Genomic DNA, 20,272 nt, shown 5'->3' on the forward strand with positions numbered 1-20,272 from the left:
TCACATGACTCCTTATTGGAGTTGATTTTTTAGTTACAAAGAATGCGATGGTGGACATGTCTTTATGGGCAATGACAATGCATGTAATATTGTGGCTATTAGTACAGTGAGTATCAAGATGTTTGATGGTATGGAGCATACTTTGACTGATGTCAGGCACATTCCTGATATGAAGAAAAGTCTAATATTAATTCTCTTTGTGCACTCGAGGTTATAGGGTGTAAGTTTACTGGGCTTAATGGTGTCCTTAAAGTTTCAAAAGGGAACTTGTGGTTATGAGAGCGCAAAGGCACGAAAAATTTTACAGGTTAATCAGGAGCACTTCAGCAGGTGGAGCGGCAGAGGCTGTTGCGGATTTCATGTCTACACGTATGTGGCATACCCTTCTGGGCCAAATGAGCAAGCGGGGTATGAAGGTACTATCTGATCATTATTTGATTCCAGTTTTTAAGAATTCTGATTTAGATATATGTGAACATTGTATATATAGTAAACAATTTAGATTATCTCTTAAATCTGGAAACCATGTATGTAAGGGAGTGCTTGATTATGTGCACTCTGATGTATGGGGGCTATCGCTAGAGGTTTCCGTTAGGGGGTCAGCATGGTTTGTTTCATTCATTAACGACTACTCTCGAAAATTTTGGGTTTACTTTATGAAACATAAATCTGAAGTTTTCACTATATTTAAACAATGGAAGGCAATGGTGGAAAAATGATCAGGGTGAAAAATAAGGTTTTAGAGATTAACAATGGTGGAGAATTTACTTCCACTGAGTTTAATGAATATTGTAAGGATGAATGGATCATTAAGCACAACACAATGCGCCACACACTCGAATAAAACAGTGTGGCTGAGCAGATGAATCGAACTCTCTTTGAGAGGGCCTGATGCATGTTATGTAATACTGCATTGGGTAAGGACCTATGGACAGAGACCATTAACACAGCTTGCTATTTAGTGAACTAGTCTCCTTTGACAATAATTGAATGTAAAATCTTAGTGGAAGTATGAGTGGTCATAAGATGAACTACTCAGATTTGCACATATTTGGTTGTGAGGCTTACTCTCATGTACCGTCAGTTGAGAGATAAGCTAAACCATAAAGCCAAAAATATATCTTTGTTGACTATGGTGTTGGTGTAAAAGGTTATAGGTTATTCGATAAGGTCACGCGCAAGGTTATCACTAACTGTGACGTCAAATTTGATAAAAGCACCCTATTCCATAAGAATAATCAACGAGGAGCAAGAGGAACCAGAAAGGTTGATCGTAGAAGTTTAGATTGACATATATGATACTCAAGTAGAGACAAATGCGCAGACAGATATACATGAGAAGGTGGAGTAGCCACCTGTGAGAAGAAACTATAACACCCTGGTTCTCATAACCCGAGGACGATCGCTCAAGTATGAGAACCCAAGTATTACACTACGAAGTAACCAACTTTACATCTAATTACTAGAAAATTTCATGATGTAAAACAAGGCAACTACCATGTAAACTAGAATATCAAGAGTAACAACAAAGAAGTTTAATACAAGTAATTGAAAGCAACATGGAATCCCACAGCAGGGGAATTGTTATTACAGCTCAAACAAAACTTAAAGTATAGGATACGAAAGTAAGTAAAATCCTAAGATATCAATTAAGCTTCAACGGCTCAACTACATTCACATTGAGTACTTCCTCGCCAAACTCCACCTTAGTTGTCCCTAGAATCCCATCATAGGAGGTCTCCACCTGTTCATCATACTTGTGTTTATTTGGTGCAACTGCACAATTGGGTAAGTGAAAACTTAGTGAAAATTTTCTGCAAGGATTCACGCATATCAATTTATTCCAAATTAGTTTCAATCAACATATTACATCTTAATAGAAATAATATGAACTCAAATATAAACGTATGGATGTATGAATGTATGTTCAAGTCATAGACCTAGGGATACACATCCAGCTGTCAAAATAAAAGGTCGCCTAAGGAGAACTAGTCACCTAGAAAAATATTCAAAGATACACCTAAGGAGAACTACGCACCCGAAAAAGACCATGCAGGTGAGTGCGCCTAAGGATATCTCCTGAAAAAATACACGGGGTACACCCAAGGAGTGTCTAATCCCAGAAAAGCCTCATGTAAAGAAAGAACGCCCTAAGTGACACAAATGCACATGCTCTATGAGTTTAACTAAAGTGATAGAACTTTCAGGAATTCGATCAGAGTGTGGCTTACATTTAGCACTCAAAAAAGCTCATATGTCGTGCGTGTATACCATGCACCATGATACTCATGCACACCATAGGATTCATAGGATTATATTCATAAATGTGGTCAAAGCTCATGGTCTTTTAATAGTATATCAACCATCCACACTTGGGTTTAATATAAATTCATTTCCATTCTCTAGATCCAAAGGAAGGCCCACAATTATTACATTTCAAGCATATTAAATTGTTAACAAGTCTATTCAACATTTCTCATGAAAGATAACATTCCATACATAACTTTAGTTTGTAAAATAGGATGAAATGGAATATCATGACCCTTGTCATTACTAGTAGGACTATGTCTAAAATCAAGCCATTGCTAAAACATCATAGAGAATGTAATGCTAAATTCCAACTACATAGTTATCAACCGTGGGGTTTGAGTAATGGAATTCGATATACTAACTCATGTTCATCACATCCATATGGAAACTAAAGAGTTACTATTGGTATTATTCTAAAATTTCATTAGTATAAAATTATACAATTCTAACCTATATAATGAGAAATGGAGCAAGCTTATCATTGTAGTGGAAGCAAGAATTCTTACAATTAATGCTACTTGAAGATGCATATATGTACTTAAGTAATTTCAAATGTGGCATAGTGAATGTGCAACAACCCTTATGAGGTGGATTAGAGTAACATAATTTAATGCATTCCCACATGTTTATTCATGTCAATTCAAACTTAAAGGAACACAACTACTATTTGCACAATTATAATATCTTTCTACAACTATTTAGAATTCCATGAAATGATGAAGCCATGTGGGATATCCCTCACCTCGAATGGATGTTTCTCGTCTTGAATTTCCTCTCAAGTGAGCTTATGAGTTCTTGATTGAACTAATTGAAGGAAGAAGTGCCTTCTAAGGAGAATTAGTGGTTGGTTGTACCTGGAGCATATGACCAGGGACCAGTAAGTCACGACCGAGTTGAATCGGTCGGGGTTGTTAACTAACAACGAGTTGAGTTAATCGATATGAGTTCTATTAATCACGTGGCTCAATTAATGATTTCATTGGATCGAATTGTAACACCCCGATTTCTAAAACCTAGGTACAAGACTCATTTTCAAAAATCTGGGGGTTTAGAAATCAGAGAACCATCGGAATGTAAACTCAGAGTGCGATAGCAAAAAGAAGCATATATAATCATGTAAACCCAAATATTTGGCCAGCCTAGCTGGGGGTCTTAGTTACAAAATTTCCATAAGTTCACAAAACACTAAACCATTGAAACAAAAAGAAATTGAACTACTAATTAAGACTGAAATATGCCGCTGCTTCTTGTTGCGGCTCGTCATCATAGTACTCTCCCTCGGGCTCCACGATCGCGTCATCAAGGTCAACACCATCATCCTCTACATCCGTCCCTGCATATTCTGTACGGTTGGATAGTTGATGGATGAGTAGCCAGCTCAGTGTGAATTCCCCTCAAGATTACACATCGCCGCCTTAACAAACATAGTTGAAAGGAAAACAAGCAGTAATCCAAAACAGACAATATGCAGTCTTATTAGATGCATGGATGCATGAATGCACATTGACTAGGGGATGCACATCCAGTCGGACTTGGGCTCGTCACTCATGCAATCATCGACCTAGGAATGATCATCCAGTCGGAACAGGGGTCGATAGTCGATAGTTTGGGAGCTAGCGAAACGATACCCCAACAACTCTAGGGCACGTGCTACAGCGTCCAGAATTAATCATACATCATCATCAATATGCCATGAATGCATGATTACCCAACTGTTATTAATCCAGTTACAATCAACCAATTTAAGTAACTCAATGATCACTACGGGAGGCTCGTTGCCCAGCGTAGGCTGACAGCTCGAGCATACTGTCCCATGACCACCATCCCCGGCTCATGAGGTTCTCCACCTTGGGATGTTTTAATAGGATACCTTGATCAAAATGACACTAGTTCAAGGGTCCTATTTCCCCACACATTTTGTCTAATTACATCTCAAGTGTGACTTGCATACAATTATGGAATCTTTCATGTGTAGCATCAAAGGCTATGTAAAGAGGCAATCATATTAGCATGTGACAACATATGAAAATAAAACATGTAAGGAAGCATCATGAGTTAATAACGACTGATGATATGCTACCAAGTCATGTGAATAGTGGTCATTATTTAAGGATTAACTAGCATCTGAGCCTATCATATGGTAAAAGTAAGTATTACAATGGTGGTAATCTAGTGCAAACTAGGTTTAGCTAATTTAGAAATGGAAAGTCCAAGGGGAAAGTCATGACCTGTATGGTAGTATCCACGAACTCGGTCTGAGTCTCCTTGTAGCCTGGGGTCACTCAAGGAATCTCCTAAAATTTACAGTTTACGTTTGTCAGGTATTTCTATGGCTTGGATTAACAAATATATTGCAATGAAGTCCTGTGGATGGTGTAGATATGCAACATATCACGAGGTGGGCCTCACCCGTCCAAAGGACTGAACGGGGTGGATGCAGAACACTCATTGAAGGTAGGGTCCTATGTCATTTGGTTGGTGTAATTAAGCACTACATTAGGTTGGGTTCCACGGTACCAATGGCGCAGATAAGATACTTATGCTGTGGTGGGATTCACTGCACATATGGATACGTATATCAGGGTGGAATCCACATGTATGGCCCATAGAAATTTCTAATGATTCAGAAGATATTTTGGCATCTTGGTCATCCATGACCAACCAGGGGGCGCATCTAACGAATGGTTCAGATGGCACTGGCGCCACCCATGCCAGTACACACACTTCATGTTAGCCACCCTGCTAGAGGTCGACACCAAGACCACAAGTGTTGTAACGAGGTATCTTCACTCAGCCTGCTAGTGGAGCTATGGATCTGGGTGTTCAGATCCCACGCTGGATGTCCACCGAAGGACGGTCTGCAGAAAGTTCCAGCCTTGACGTGGCCCACTGAGATTGAAATCTCAGGTGCAGCCCACTGTTTTAATGGTGCGGCCCACCAGCTTGCATTTAGCAGAGCAATACGGTTTTCCCGCCGTCCCAATATAGTTCGGGTAAGTTGGCACCGTCCAGACGTTGGACCGCGTGGTTGCAGAATGGTTTCATCAAGGTGGGGTCCCCACAGCCCTTACGTGTCGCACGTGTGGGATGGCCCCATGCATCCAACGAACAGATTGTTCAAATAGAACACGTACATCATTATGGAATCCCACGATCGCGTCCAACCACTGGACGGCTTGGATTACATCACGCCATGCGGTCAGAGCCATGGAATTGGCTTATGCATGCAGCAGTTTGCTGTTCAATGCTGGCCACCTGCTCACAGAGGTGGGTCTCACGTGGGTCCCACCATATATATATATATATAGTGTATACTATCTTATTTATTATTTTATTCTTTTTTTGGTTAGTGTGTACAGTAACCGTCCAGAGCTGGCTGTTCATTGGACGGCCTGGACATGATGTCCGTTGACAGACGGCCAGGACGAAACATGATGGTCCAGGGCTGTTTGAAATGGATGGACGGCCTGGATGCAATCCACATACACCATGCTGCATATATCAGAGGTACTTTATATAATATAATATATTTTTTTCTTTTAAAAATTCACATGTACGTGTTATATGTACATATATATGTAATGACGGCGGGGCCACATACATAGCCCACCAATTGTTGTAGGGTGAAGTCCACCTGCTGATGCAGGATGCGGCCCACCTGCACTTGTGCAGGGCCCAAAACTAGGGAATCCTATCGGTTTTGGGTGAGGCCCACCTGCATTTGTGCAGGGCCCACCTGCGTTTTGGCGAAGCCCGGATGCAGCCCACCCTCGTTTGCAACGTGCTCAGCACCCTACACGCTGGCAACGTGGAAACAGCCAATGTTGCAGGCTATTTTCGGAGCCCATTTCCGGCCCTGTTTTCAGCCCAAACGTGGTCCTTTCCGGCCATATTTCGACCCTCACCAGTGCTCAACTAGCGGCACAGTGGCTGTCACCTTCGTCGTCCAAAAATGGCCTGAAACAGGGTCGTTTCCATCCTCATTTTCGGGATGATATCAGCCCACACTGCAGCTCAACGGAGCTTGTTTGTGAGCTGCTACTACACTGCGTTTCAGCCCCCGGCTGGGGCCATTTACATGTCACGGTTTAGCCCCAAGCAGGGCCCGATCTCAGGCCATGTTCGGCCTTAAAACAGCGCCTGAGCGCAGGCTACTTTCAGTTTCAAACAGAGCCTGTCCTTGGCTATACGTTCAGTCCTTGCTGATGGGTGTTTAGTCAGCCATGAACGTGTGTGGTTGAGGTGTGATGGAGTTCTTGTTTGAGTTTATTTTAGAGTCCTAAAAAGTGGAGGGAAGGTTCTACCTGTTTCAGTCGGGTCCGACCCGAGCTCGAGCTGTCACGCGCACACCCACCTTTCCTTCTCCTACTTCCTTTCTTTTCTTACTCTCTCCTACTCAAGTGGCGTGGCCGTGGGCTCACACTGACTCGGCTCGGTCGGTTTCTCACGGACCCCTCTCTCTCTCTCTCTCTCTCTCTCTCTCTCTCTGTTTCATACCTTTCTTACCTCTCTTTCTGTGTAGGCTGAACCTTCCCTTATATAGGCAGGGAGAGGACGACTGGATTTAATGCGGCCTCAGGAGGCAGCGGCTGCGTCGCTGCCCTCCCCAACCTAAAAGAGGAAAGCCTCAGGTGCTCCTTCATGGCCCTGCCTAGCCATTTCTGGCAATGAGAGGACCCGCCCAGCTGTGCCGGTGAAAGCTTGGGTCCATTGGTTCACGGGGTGTTTCCCTTGCAAGAGAAGCACTCCGGGGTCCCTCTCCTTTGAATCCTAAACCCATGATAAGGGAATGGACAGTTGGGACTCAAATCCCAAGTCCCTATGCGTGGGGTCGAATCCTTATACCGTTTTGGGTGGGTGGACCCCACGAGGAGAATGGACGTCTTGGATCGTCCGGAAAATGGCCACGGTGGCCCACTTTGAAGCTCAAAGGCCATTGTTTTTAAAACAATGAGTGGTAGGATGAAGAGTTGAACACGACAAGTAAATATAATTTTATTTATTACAAATACTTGTACACAACAATGGTATACTTTACAACACTCACAAACTATCACTCTTGAATGACAACTCTCACACACAAGGAAAAACTTTTTTGAAGTCTTAATACTTGGACACCTTACTTTTACTCTTGAACTCACTCTTTATTGTTTATGTGTTATGTACATAATGAGGCTCTTCCCATATTTATAGAGAGCTATGGAAGATTCTAGAATCAATATAACTCTAAAGGGTTATAGAAGCTTCCAGAAATCCTATAAAGTTCTATTATATTCCGGAACATTCTAAGAGAATCCGGAAGGTTCTAGCATAGTCCGGAACATTGTGGAAGAGTCAAGAAAACTCTATCAAACTCTAGAAGTTTCTGGAAGATTCTAGAGAATTCTAGAACTTTTCAAAAATGTCTGGAAGTTTTTGGAAGACTCCGGAATATTTAAGAGAGGTGGTGATGACATTTAACAGTCCCCCTCAGCACCAACTCTCACAATTCTGCCTTGGTCATCATGCCAAGTTGTTTTTTGAATTCGGTGAACTTAGTATTGCTAAGTCCTTTTGTGAGTATGTCTGCAACTTGATCATCGGTCTTCACATGACTCATCTCGATTTCTTCTTGAAGTACCTTCTCTCTCACGAAGTGATAGTGTACCTCCACATACTTAGTCCTGGCATGAAACACTGGATTCTCAGCCAAGCAGAATGCTGATAGATTGTCGCGGCGCAATATCATTGGATAATCATCTAGTTGATGAAGATCCCTCATTAAATGTATAAGCCATGTGCTTTCTTGTGCTGCCATCGCCATTGCTCTGTATTCAGCCTCCGTGGTTGATAAAGATACTGTAGGTTGTCTCTTGCTACACCAAGAGATTGCTCCTGAGCCAAGGTTGAATACGTATCCAGTAGTTGATCGTCGTGTATCATGATCACCACCATAGTCAGCATCGCAGTACCCAACTATCTTGCATACTCCACTTTTCTTATATAATAGACCAAGGTCTATCGTACCCTTCACATACCTCAGTATTTGACATACTGCTTCAAGTTGCGGCTTCTTTGGTATTTGTATGAACCGGCTAACCACACCAACTGCATAAGCTATATCTGGTCGTGATAATGTAAAGTAGATTAGAATACCAACTATTTGTTGGTACATAGTTACATCTTCCAAGTCTTTTCCTTCTTCCGAACATAGTCTGGCGTTAACCTCTATAGGTTTGGCAATTGGCTTGCATTCAAGCATCCCATATTTCTTTAATAGGTCTTTGGCATACTTCTGCTGACAGAGGAATCTGCCTTTGTTGCTTTGGTCAATCTCTAACCCAATAAAATGCTTTAGTTCTCCAAGTTCCTTCATTTGGAATCGCACAAACAAGTTCTCTCTTGTCCTTTCAATCTCACTGTCATTATCTCCAGTGATGATTAAGTCATCCACGTATACTAGCACTATTGCTAGTTTACCTTCCTGAAATTTTACAAAGAGACTGGAGTCCACAGGTGCCACCGAGAACCCACTTTGCACTAAAAATTCCCCTATCTTGTCGTACCATGCCCTAGGTGCTTATTTAAGCTCATACAAGGCCTTCTTTAGTTTGCAGACGTAATCTTGATGCCTTTTACTCTGGAAACCACTTGGCTGCTCCATGTAGATATCTTGATCAATTTCTCCATGTAGAAAGGCATTCTTCACATCCATCTGCCACAACTTCCAAGATTTGCTCGCTGCAAGTGCTAGTAATACTCGCACCATTATAATTTTTTCTACTGGGCTAAAAGTCTCATCATAGTCCAACCCATATTCTTGTGAGAATCCTCTAGCCACTAGTCGAGCTTTGTACCTTTTTATTGATCCATCAGGGTGAGTCTTGACTTTGTATACCCATTTGCATGATATCAACTTCACATCCTTGGGTTTTAGAACTAGTTCCCAAGTCTGATTTTGGTTCAATGCCTTAATATCTTCTTCCAACGCCTTCTGCCATTTTATGTCTCGGGATGCTTCTTCAAATGTCGTTAGCTCTTTCACAGTCTCTTCTTCTGCTAAGGCAGCATCCACGTATCTTGGGTTAAGCTTTCTTTATCTAGTCAACCTCCTAAGTGGTGGGTTGTCTACCGCACCCTCTTGTTGACTCGGGCAAAGCTCTTCTAGACTACTTTGATGTACTCTAGTTTGCCATGGACTCATCGATTTATCTAGTGTTCCAAACAGATTAGGCACTTACTCACCATCTCATGCTATAGGCATCAACTCCTTAGTTGAACTAGGAGATTCTTCTCCTTCCCTTGTCTCCTCCATCTTCTCATGCAATTCATCTTCTAAGTCTTGAGAGTTTGGCAGCTCCTCCTTCAGTGGTGACCACCATGATGAGGTTTCATCAAAGACAACATTTCTAGATATATAGCACCCTGAATCAACGATCCAATCATCACTGTAGTTGATAGCTCCTTGATTGGAAACTGCGGTAAGGGCTATTTCACCAGTCTTTGTCACTATTGAGGAAGCAGCTACTTCGTCAATGACTGCGTTAGACTGCTTGAGTGGTTCGTCAAAATCTATCTCTTTATCTGAACAATCTCCTTTGATAGATTCAGACACTGCTAAGGATGTCTGAAAGTCCCAATCATCTTCACTGTCTTCTTGGTGATTTCTAGAAGTCACCAAGTTACCTTCGACTGATTTTTTCTTGAACCAACAATTTTTTACAAAGTGACATTTCTTGCCGCAATTGAAACACTCTATATCACACCTTCGAGATACGGATGATCGTCGTTTATTTGTGTTGTTGTCGGATTGAACTCCCCCTATCCGAGGACTTCTTCCTTATGCTTCTCTCTTCTTGGACTTTCCAAAGTTCTGCTAACTTTATTTGCCCTTTCTGTTTTGCTGTCGATGTCCGCCTTTTTTATTATTACAGTAGAATGTTTCATTTTCCTTGTTTATCGATGCTCCAACCATTTGTTTACATAAACTTTCTTGATTGGCCAACAAATTCTCCAACTCTATGAGAGTAGGTTGAGTAGGCCAACCTCGTATTGCCGTGATAAAAGTATTATACTCGGGCTTCAACCCGTGTATAATGATCCTCCTCATTCTTTCCTCATGAATATTTGCTTTAGGATCCAATTTTGAAATTTCTCGGCATAAATCCTTCACACCTGTAAAGTATTCGCTTATCGACTTATTTCCTTGGGTGGTGGACATTAACTTATTCTCCAAATATTGAAGTCGAGCATCATTTGTTTTTGGAAACAATGATGCAAAGGTGTCTCATGCCATCTTGGGTGTGTCATCATCCTTGATTCGCACGAGCAATTCATCCTCGATGGTTGACTTGAGCACGTACATTACCTCCCAGCCTTAATCTTCCACTTTTGGAGTGATTCAGCATTTTTCTTAGGAGGTGGAGTAATCTCATTCTCATTAACAACCTCCCACAAGTCCTGCCGTTCAAGGTAGGACTTAATGTGACTCTTCCAACTTTGATAGTTATTGTTGTTAAGCTTCGTAACTCCGCATGTTATGTTCACAAGATCCGCCATCGTGACTTGGTGTGATTATCACTCCCTTTACCAAGCAAGCCAACAAACTTCACAGTCTCCAAACTGTGCACGATCACCTTAGAAAACGGATCCCGACCAAACCTCGCTCTGATACCAAATTGAGGAGTTGGACATGACAAGTAAATGTAATTTTATTTATTACAAATATTTATACACAACAATGGTATGCTTTACAACACTCACAAACTATCACTCTTGAATGACAACTCTCACACACAAGAAAAACTCTTTTGAAGTCTTAATACTTGGACACCTTGCTTTCACTCGTGAACTCACTCTTTGTTGTTGGTGTTATATACATAATGAGGCTCTCCCCATATTTATAGAGAGCTATGGAAGATTCTAGAATCAATATAACTCTAAAGAGTTCTAGAAGCTTCCAGATATCCTATAAGGTTCTATTATATTCCGGATTATTCTAAGAGAATCCGAAAGGTTCTAGCATAGTCCGGAACATTGCGGAAGAGTCAAGAAAACTCTATCAAACTCTAGAAGTTTCTGAAAGATTTTAGAAAATTCTAGAATTTTTCAGAAATGTCTAGAAGTTTTCAAAAGACTCCGGAATATTCAAGAGAGGTGGTAATGACATTTAACAAACGGTTTTGTAATTGGGTTCAGTCAACCATGTTTTGACCATAAGTAGTGGTCCAGTGCACTTTGTGTATTATTATTTGGGTGTACATGCACCTAGTTTTTAGGGGCCTATCGTGACTCTGGTGGTTGATCTGCCCCGCTCGATCGTCTTAGCGTCTAGACATAAGGGTCCCAGCCCGATTTGGGGTGGGGCTGAGGCCCAAGTGGGCCACTATACACCTTTTGGAGCCGTATTTGGCCTGCATGATGTGATCTGTCAGTCAAACGGTTTCGATATTTGTTTTCAACAGTTAAATACATGTATAAGACACAGGGGGGCTTTGTTGGTTATCCTCTGACTCCCGTGGATTGAGTTTCCAGAGTACTGCTAACACATACGGTCTTAGAAACTGATTGAGCTTAAGTGATTCGATCCTGCTTACCTCTTTAATTGGTGTGGAGTGTAAACTGAGTCTTCAAAGTCATGGTAGATTGTCTCACCGTTGCTTGGAAATCCTACCCAGTGCGTGTTAAGTCATTAGGTTGACGGGTCTTGAGTTTTAATAATTGTGGTTTAAAGGGTAACACCAGTGCACCAGAGGTACAGCGTGTTACACGAATGCTACCCAAATCACCCATAGGTGATTGAAGTCAGCATAACTCAGTCAGGAAACTGGCCGAGTCAGCCCATTACTAAGTATAGAGTCAACTCAGTTGGAAAACCGGGGCAAATCCGGGATGCCCATGGTTGGGCTTCTAGCTGACTGGGGCGAGTTACTTCCCAGACCCAACTGAGTCAGGTCTTTTGAGCCTGAAATGGTCCTGAGTCACGGACTCATTGGTGATTCGACTCAGTCAAGTCTTTTCGACTAGCAACGTGCAACTTTGTGAACATATCTGAGACTGATTCCAGGTGCTGATCATTGCTCGAGGCAAACCGATCTCAGCCATGGATTAAGATCAGGGTTTTCACCCTGAAGTGTGGATCTAATTCACCCAACTTGTGACTGAGTTGGGAATGGCTGAGAACTCCATCAACTGAGTTGGTGAAAGAATCCTGAAACTGAGAGGAAACAGATGTGGGTACCTTGATCAGGGACGTCGTTTGGATGCTGAAAGGGACGTCGTTCTCCGAGTTCGTTGGAATCAAAAACTCATCTTCCTGACTTGGTTATGGTTGTCGTTTTGAGGCAAAACGGCCTGATATAACAGAGAGTTGGGTCGGATACTGATTAGTTTGGTAAGTGTTTAAGACAGAGGTAGGTTTCAGTTCCATTACCTGCGTTGTAGTGGGGTTTCCAACTGAGTGAAAAAGGGTCCGAGGCGAGTCCGAGAAGTCTCAGGCGGTCTACTGGGAGCTCGTAACAGAGGCTGGCATTGCCTTTCCTCTCTTTCTCTCCCTTCTCCCTTCTCTCTTTCTATCTTCTCTCCTTCCTACTCTCTCTCTGCTGTGAACGACTCAGGCCGAGTCGAGCTGCAATCAGACTTACAACTCGTTCCAGTGGCGGCAGACACTCCATCTCTCTCTCTCTCTCTCTCTCTCTCTCTCTCTCTCTCTCTCTCTCTCTATTTCCTTTATTTCTTTCTTTCTTTTTTCTTGTTTTTTCTTGAGATTCGCCCTAACGCGCGACTACTTATAGCCTTTCCGTTTCTGGATGGTTCTACCAATAATCATGAAGGTTTGTGCATTGGTTAACGTAAAGCCACCGAGAACGGTCGCCATCAGCGTCTCACCGTGCCTCCGATCTTGTGTATAGACTCCTAAACTAAACTTTGATGGATATTAGATGGGGTGGGCCACACGATGGACGTCTCGGATTAGAGATAGGGTCATCTTTAAAGAAGGTGGGTTCTTGACTGATTTGGAGAAGATGAGCACCTTGGCGATGGTAGTTTTATGGCGACCAAATGATCTACTGATCTAGTCCATTTAGATGGCTCAGATTCTTCCCAAAAGGCGTGTGGGGTCCATCTCACGGTGAAAGGTGGACCGTTGGTTAAGATAGGGCACCATAGGTGAGAACTCCCTGCCGCTCTAATTTCTCCTCATTATCTCGTTCCCTAGGAGGAACGCTTGGCAAACCTATCTTGGACGTCCCAGATGGCTCGGACGAATCTTCCAGAAGCCGGAGAAGAGTGGAGATCGTGCCAGCCAGAAATGGAAGTTATTCTTCTGCCTTTTTCTACTTAGGTAGCCATTCCAGGAAACTGTAGGGGTGACGAGGCTCCTGTTACGCGCGTGGCTTCCGTCCGATGAATTCCAACGGTTGGAATTTCCAGCTCCACCGCAGACGTGGTTGTCTCTCCTCGTCAGCAGTCCTCTTTTTGCAACGTTCGACTGGTCACTGACCGAGCGTGAGTGGGGGTCTTTTGACCATGGATTTCGCCATGGTTAGGGTCGTGGACCCCACCGATCATGATGGACGGTCTGTATCATGGAGACGGGTTTGATAGTGGGCCATCATCAGCATCAGATAAACGGCCTTGTTTGAATTCGAGACGGGCAGGAACTTTTGGAGGAAAATCTGAAATTTTCAAGACCGAATTTACTTCCCATGTACGGCCAGTGCACATGGTTCAGTGCATGTGCATGATTTAAAGTGGGGTCCATGAAGATGTATGGTGCAATCTGCACCGTCCATTTATTAGGCAATTCACATGCTTAGGGGGACCATATCTACTAAAATATCAGCCGTTAAGTGGCCATTTCGTCGATTCGATGGTTGGATCAGTTCTAATTCATACATTAAGTGTGCTAGTAGTCCACTTACATTATATTTTAATTTTTCTGAATTCGTCTTCAAGTTTATTCTTTTTTCTGAATTCATCTTCGAGTTTATTCTTGTGTTAGGGCATTTTGGTAATGTTTGGTTGGATTCCAAATCATCGATTTGTCATAAATCGATGATCTATGGTTTCCTTGGGTTTCCAAGGTGTAGGTGTATAGTTGGACTCCTAAATCAATGGTCAGATTGGCTTTGAATCGGAGATGAAGTGACCACGGGGTTTCTTCCCAAGGATCCATGGTTGGATGATTCGATTAAAACGGAATAAATGATCATTTAGTCCTTTTAGGATCCTATGATGTAAAAATCATCAATATACGGTTTTAGGATCTCTTAGGATTATTCAGGTGAATTTGAATGATTGATTTGGTAATCATTTGTTGATAACTCTAGTAGTTCCACTATCCATCCAAGTGGACTTTAATGTTTGGCTATACATTTAGATTGTTTGATTAGTATGATTAGGCAGTGGATCGCTTTACGGGGTGTTGTTGGCCTAATGGACAGTATATTTGATGACAAGTCTTGATGTTAAAATGATTGGTTTAATTTATGCATGATTGAGTTACATGCAGATCTCGACATCGATTGCTCAATTAAACCCATTCTATGATTACAATGTGAATTGATCAAGTTGATTTAGGGCCGAGTTAAGAGATTGGATTATGTTTATATTTATATTGATTAGGGGTTTGATCACCATTGTTGGTGTAATCTTAGGTTGAATGGTCAAAGGTCAACTCGAAGTACCTTGCAAGTACTTTGTGGCTATCATATTCTGAATCTAATGGTTAAGATGGATAGTTTGTGAATAGTTGGATGAAGGTGTGTTGTTTAAATTACATGTGTTCTCACACATGTATAAAGTTATTTAGATCTCTATAGTAATACCAATTCAGGGTGTTACAGAAACCCACCGCGTGATCGTAGGTTACCGGCAAGATACGAGGATGACTCTAATATTGCATATGTCCTCATTACAGATAAGGGGGGCCCATCTACTATTCAGGAGGCTCTTAATGAGCATAATGTAAAAAAGTGAAAGGTAGCTATAGACGATGAGATAAACTCATTACACAAAAACAACACATGAAAACTGGTAGAGCTTTCAATGGGTCGAAAAGCAATCAGATGCAAATGATTATTCAAAAGGAAACAGGACAAATACAAAGCGAGGCTGGTAATGAAGGGATATGATCAGAGAGAAGGAATCAACTTCACAGAGATATTCGCACTGGTGGTTACACAAGTATCTATCAGATTCATGTTGGCGTTAGTTACTCAATACGATCTCGAGCTGGAACAGATGGATGTTAAGACTGCATTCTTGAACATAGAGTTGGAAAAACATGTCTACATAAAGCAACCAGAAGGCTATGAAATTAAAGGGGCAAAGAAAAAAGTTTGCAAGTTAATGAAGTTGTTGTATAGCCTAAAACAGTCGCCTAGGCAATGGTATAAAATTTTGTTTCTTTCATGATGAGTCAAAAATTTATTCAGAGTAAATACGATCACTGTGTTTATTACAAGACATTGAGTGATGTCAAATTCATTATCCTACTATTGTATATAGATGATATGTTGATCGTCAGTCATGACATGTCTGAAATCAACTTACTGAGGACTCAGTTATCAAGGACATTTGAGATGAAAGATTTGGGAGCTGCAAAAAGGGTTCTCGGCATAGATGTTCATAGAGACAGGAAGAGAAGCTGACTTTGGTTATCACAACCAAAATACCTTGAAAAGATGCTGATCAAGTATGAGATGGACTAGACAAAGTTGATGAGCGTTCCTCATGCGACTCACTTCAAGCTTTCCTCAGAACAATGTCCTAAATCAAATGAGGAAAAACAGGTTATGTCTCATGTGTCGTATTAAAATACGGTTGGTAGTTTAATGTATGTCATAGTTTGTACAAGACTAGACATTCGCAGGTAGTCAGTGTTGTGAGCAGATACATGTCAAACCCCAACAAGTAACATTGAGAAACAGTGAAATGGATACTTCGATACATTCGATATACAAAATACTACGTCTTAACTTTTGAGAAGACATTGGCAAAGTTGGTAGGCTATGTGAATTCAGACTACCCAGGTAGTGTGGATTTCAGAAAGTCAACTTCATGATACTCATTTGTTCTAACGGGTGAAGCAATTAGTTGGATGTCGAAGCTTCAGTTTGTAGTGGCTCTTTCCACGACCGAAATAGAATATATGGCAGTAACAGAAGCGTTTAAGTAAGGTGTTTAGTTAAGGGGCATGATAAATCAATTGAGGCTTTAGCAGAAAGCCGTGCCAATTAATTGTGATAGTAAAAGCACTATAAATTTGGCTAAATTTTCTGTTTATCACTCTCGTACTAAGCACATTGATGTTCGTTACCACTTTATCCGACAAGTGCTTGAAGAAGGAAGCATAACTTTGGAGAAGATTCACGCCAGCGTGAATTCGACAGACATGCTCACCAAGGTTGTTCCTATAGAGAAGTTTAAGTTTTGTGCAACTTCTCTAAGCTTGGTGATGACGTAAAAGGAAGACGGAGTATGCACGAGAAGTATTGATGAAGTTATGATGCAATGCAGAGATAAGAGAAGAGGACAATGAGCTACACATTTGAAGATTGAAGACATGGTAGAGATTATTGTATTTAATGTCTTAAATCTAATTAGATTTTACGCAGATTTTTTTCACAAAACTGTTAAATTGCGGAATTTATTTTTTATTTCGTTTAGGATTCTTTCCAAGGCTCTGTGTGTGTGTGTGTGTGTGTGTGTGTGTGTGTGTGTGTGTGTGTGTGTATATGGGATTAGAATGCATTCCAAGGGTTTCTAAATAATTCTAAGGTTTCAAAGGATTGTAGCAAAGGTGAGATTTGAGGTTGTTCGAATCGAGTAAGCCTTCTTTCTTTGCAATTTCTGCTTTCATAGTGAATTTTTATCGCTTTGTATCATGATTTTTTCTCGAAAGGGTTTTCCACGTTAAATTATTGTGTTCTCCTTCCTTTTTGCTTATTGCTTTTAGATTGCTATCCTAGATTCATCTCTGTGTGATTTCACTGTTTCCCCAACAACATACCTTTTAGATTCCAGTGTATTCTAATTGTAAGTATCCAAACACAATTAAGGATTCAAATTCACACCAATTTCATTTAGCATATAATTTAGATTTCATTATATTCCAATTACAAGCATCCAATCAAGCCCTTAGTGAGAATAAGAGGATATCTGTCCAACTTACCATCATTGCATTCTCAAAATTGGGGCTGATTTTGCATGTGGGAGTGTCTACTGACAAAATTTCTTATTGCTAATTTCTCTGTTTGGGAATTCTGAGAAGATCCTCAGATTGAGAAGCTTTTCAAGGGCTATTATGGAGGGGAAAAAAAATTTGGTTGAAAATAAAACAGGACACTTATGTTTAACATGACACTGAAATCCCCAACTCTACAAATGAGTCAAATTACAACATTAGAATATTCAATAGACAGATTGATTAAGGAGATGAACGCAAGCGAGTCAGCACTACATCTCTTGGTGCTTTTGGACAATCAAAACGTATTAGGCAACAATGTATTTTTCAATTGTAATGGAATTAAATTTCTTTCTTAAAAAATTCTAATATATTTTTCATGAACACTCATTCATCAGCATATATGTGTTGAGACACATCAACAAACGGCATGCTGAATGTAAACATAGACATCTTCTTAAGGTGGCCCGAAATTTCGGGCTCACCTCTTCCACTATCTTTTTTAGGAGAATGTGTTTTAACTGCCACTTATCTTATCAATCGCATACCTAACACCAACTTAGCTGAAAAAAATAAAAAAAAAATCTATATAAAATAATCTGATACCATGAAAATTTTTAAAAAATAAAATTGATTGATTTTCTCTATTGCATATTCTTTCAATGGATAAAATCAAATCCTTAATTGGAGGGGGAAAAAATACAACTAGAAAACATATTGTTGCCTAATAAAACGGTTGATAAGTGGGCCATAATGTAAATGAGGCTATGGATTAAAAAAAAAATTACAGCTATACCACATAGCTATTGCATTAGATGTTAGAAAAATGGACAGATGAATTTTTTTTAAATTAATTTTGCGATTTTATTGGGCATGGTCTATTGAAATGGTGGCCTAACAGATCAACGGTTCTGATCGCATTCTACGTTATCCGTATATAAGGTGGAGATGCCTCCCAATCTTCTCTTTAAGGGAGAGGAAAATTTGATTTTGACCAATTTTCACCACTATATCTCGAGACCTCAAGAGAAATTCAAATTCACATCAATAAGAGATGTGGGCCCATAGATGAATGGTTATGCTCATCGCATCTCTACTTTTTTGGCCGAAGGTAGGGCTGTACACGAGCAGAGTTAGCTCGGTAGCTCACTCGACTCGACTCAGATCGAAGTTGAGTTCGAACCGAGTCGAGCTGATTTTTGGAGCTCGAAATGAGTTCAATCTTGCCCCAGCTTGACTCGACTCGAATACTGCTCGAACTCGGCTCGACTTGGTTCGACTCAGCTTGACTTGGTACAGGGTATATATACCTTTCAAAAAAAAAAAAACCCTGCCCATTTTCAAAAACCATCCTAGCCCGCCCGAACCCTAGACTCTCCTCCCTAACCCTCTCTTCCTCCCTGTTTCTCTCAGTCGGCTAAGCTAACCTCTCTCTCTCTCTCTCTCTCTCTCTCTCTCATCCTCCCTTACCCGCACGACCGTGCCAATGCATGGCCGTCCAATCTCCCTACTGTCTCCCTCCTCCCTTACCTGCACGGCCCTCGCTACTAATCTCTCTCCCTCCTCCTCCCTTACCTGCACTGCCGCATGGCCACCATCCGATCTCTCTACTCTCTCCCTCCTCCCTTACCCGCACGGCCACCGTCCAACCATTTTCCTAAACCCTAAGTCTGTCATTGCTGCTTGAACTCGGCTCGAACTCTGCTCGAACTCGGCCGAGCCGAACACGAGCGGCTGTTCCGAGCTCGAAGGCCGAGCCGAGCCAAACATGAGCTGAGACTTGAGCAATCCAAGTCGAGCACAAGATAAGCTCGGCTCAGCTAGACTGGAGTACACCTCTAGCCGAAGGCATGATAACTGTCACTAAGCACGGGTCAAGATGAACTAGTCTTTGTTCATTGACTCTCCACCGTTCAAATGGTTGTCCTGTTGGTGAGTCCGGATCCTCTGTCTGGTGGGCCCTGTTGTAGATGACCCACTCGTGGAACAGCTAGGCATGGGTCCACGTTGAAAATGGAAAAAGTCAGTACGAAGGCTAGGTTTAACCAATGGTTTTTTTTTTTTTTTTTTTTACCGTGGCTTATCCACAGTAAAGCCCACAAGATGGACGGTCCGATCCACTGATGATAGATCCGCATGACCAGTTGTGATGGGAAGTTTCCTGATGATCAGGAGCAGATTAGGTGCGGCCCTGATCGTGGCCCACTTTGATGCATGTCCTGAATATCCACTCAATCCATCCACTTTTCCAGATCATTTTTGGACGTGAACCAAAAAATGAAGCAGATCCAAATCTCAGGTGGACCACACCATGTGAAACAGTGGTGATTGAACTGTCACCATTAAAAAAAAAACTTGCCAGGGCCCACCGTAAATTTTATTTACCATCCAACCTGTTGGTAAGGTCACAAAGGCATGAATGAAGGAGAAAAACAAATATCAGCTTGATCCAAAGCTTTTATGGCCCATGAGAAGTTTTTAATGATCCATCACCACTGTTTTCTACATTGTGGTTCACCTGAGATTTGGCTCTGCTTCTTTTTTTTTTTTCCTAAACTGATATGGAAAAACGGATGGATGATTTATATATACAAGAAATACATCAGGGTGGGCCCCACGGTCAGTGCCACAGCATGATCAGTAGGCATCTCAGCTTCAGTTTGATTGGGTATAAATACAAGGGCATTTTCGTCATTTCATGAGATGCGCACCTTACGTGGTGAAATCATACGCTAGGAGTCCCTCATTTTTCTGCACTATATGTAAGTGTTAAATCATACGATAGGAGGCTCG

The 20,272-nt window shown here is 41.5% G+C and overlaps 1 protein-coding gene across 1 annotated transcript; it reads right to left on the minus strand.

The window, feature by feature from the left end:
* Nucleotides 1-7,792: 7,792 nt before the first annotated feature.
* Nucleotides 7,793-9,058, minus strand: LOC131220300 (uncharacterized mitochondrial protein AtMg00810-like). The gene is made up of 2 exons (XM_058215249.1): nucleotides 8,909-9,058; nucleotides 7,793-8,773 (listed from the first exon to the last, which is right to left on the minus strand). The coding sequence occupies exons 1-2, from the start codon at nucleotides 9,056-9,058 to the stop codon at nucleotides 7,793-7,795; spliced, it is 1,131 nt and encodes a 376-aa protein (XP_058071232.1).
* Nucleotides 9,059-20,272: the final 11,214 nt, after the last annotated feature.

This window comes from Magnolia sinica, chromosome 12, assembly GCF_029962835.1.
Source record: "Magnolia sinica isolate HGM2019 chromosome 12, MsV1, whole genome shotgun sequence".
NCBI lineage: Eukaryota > Viridiplantae > Streptophyta > Magnoliopsida > Magnoliales > Magnoliaceae > Magnolia > Magnolia sinica.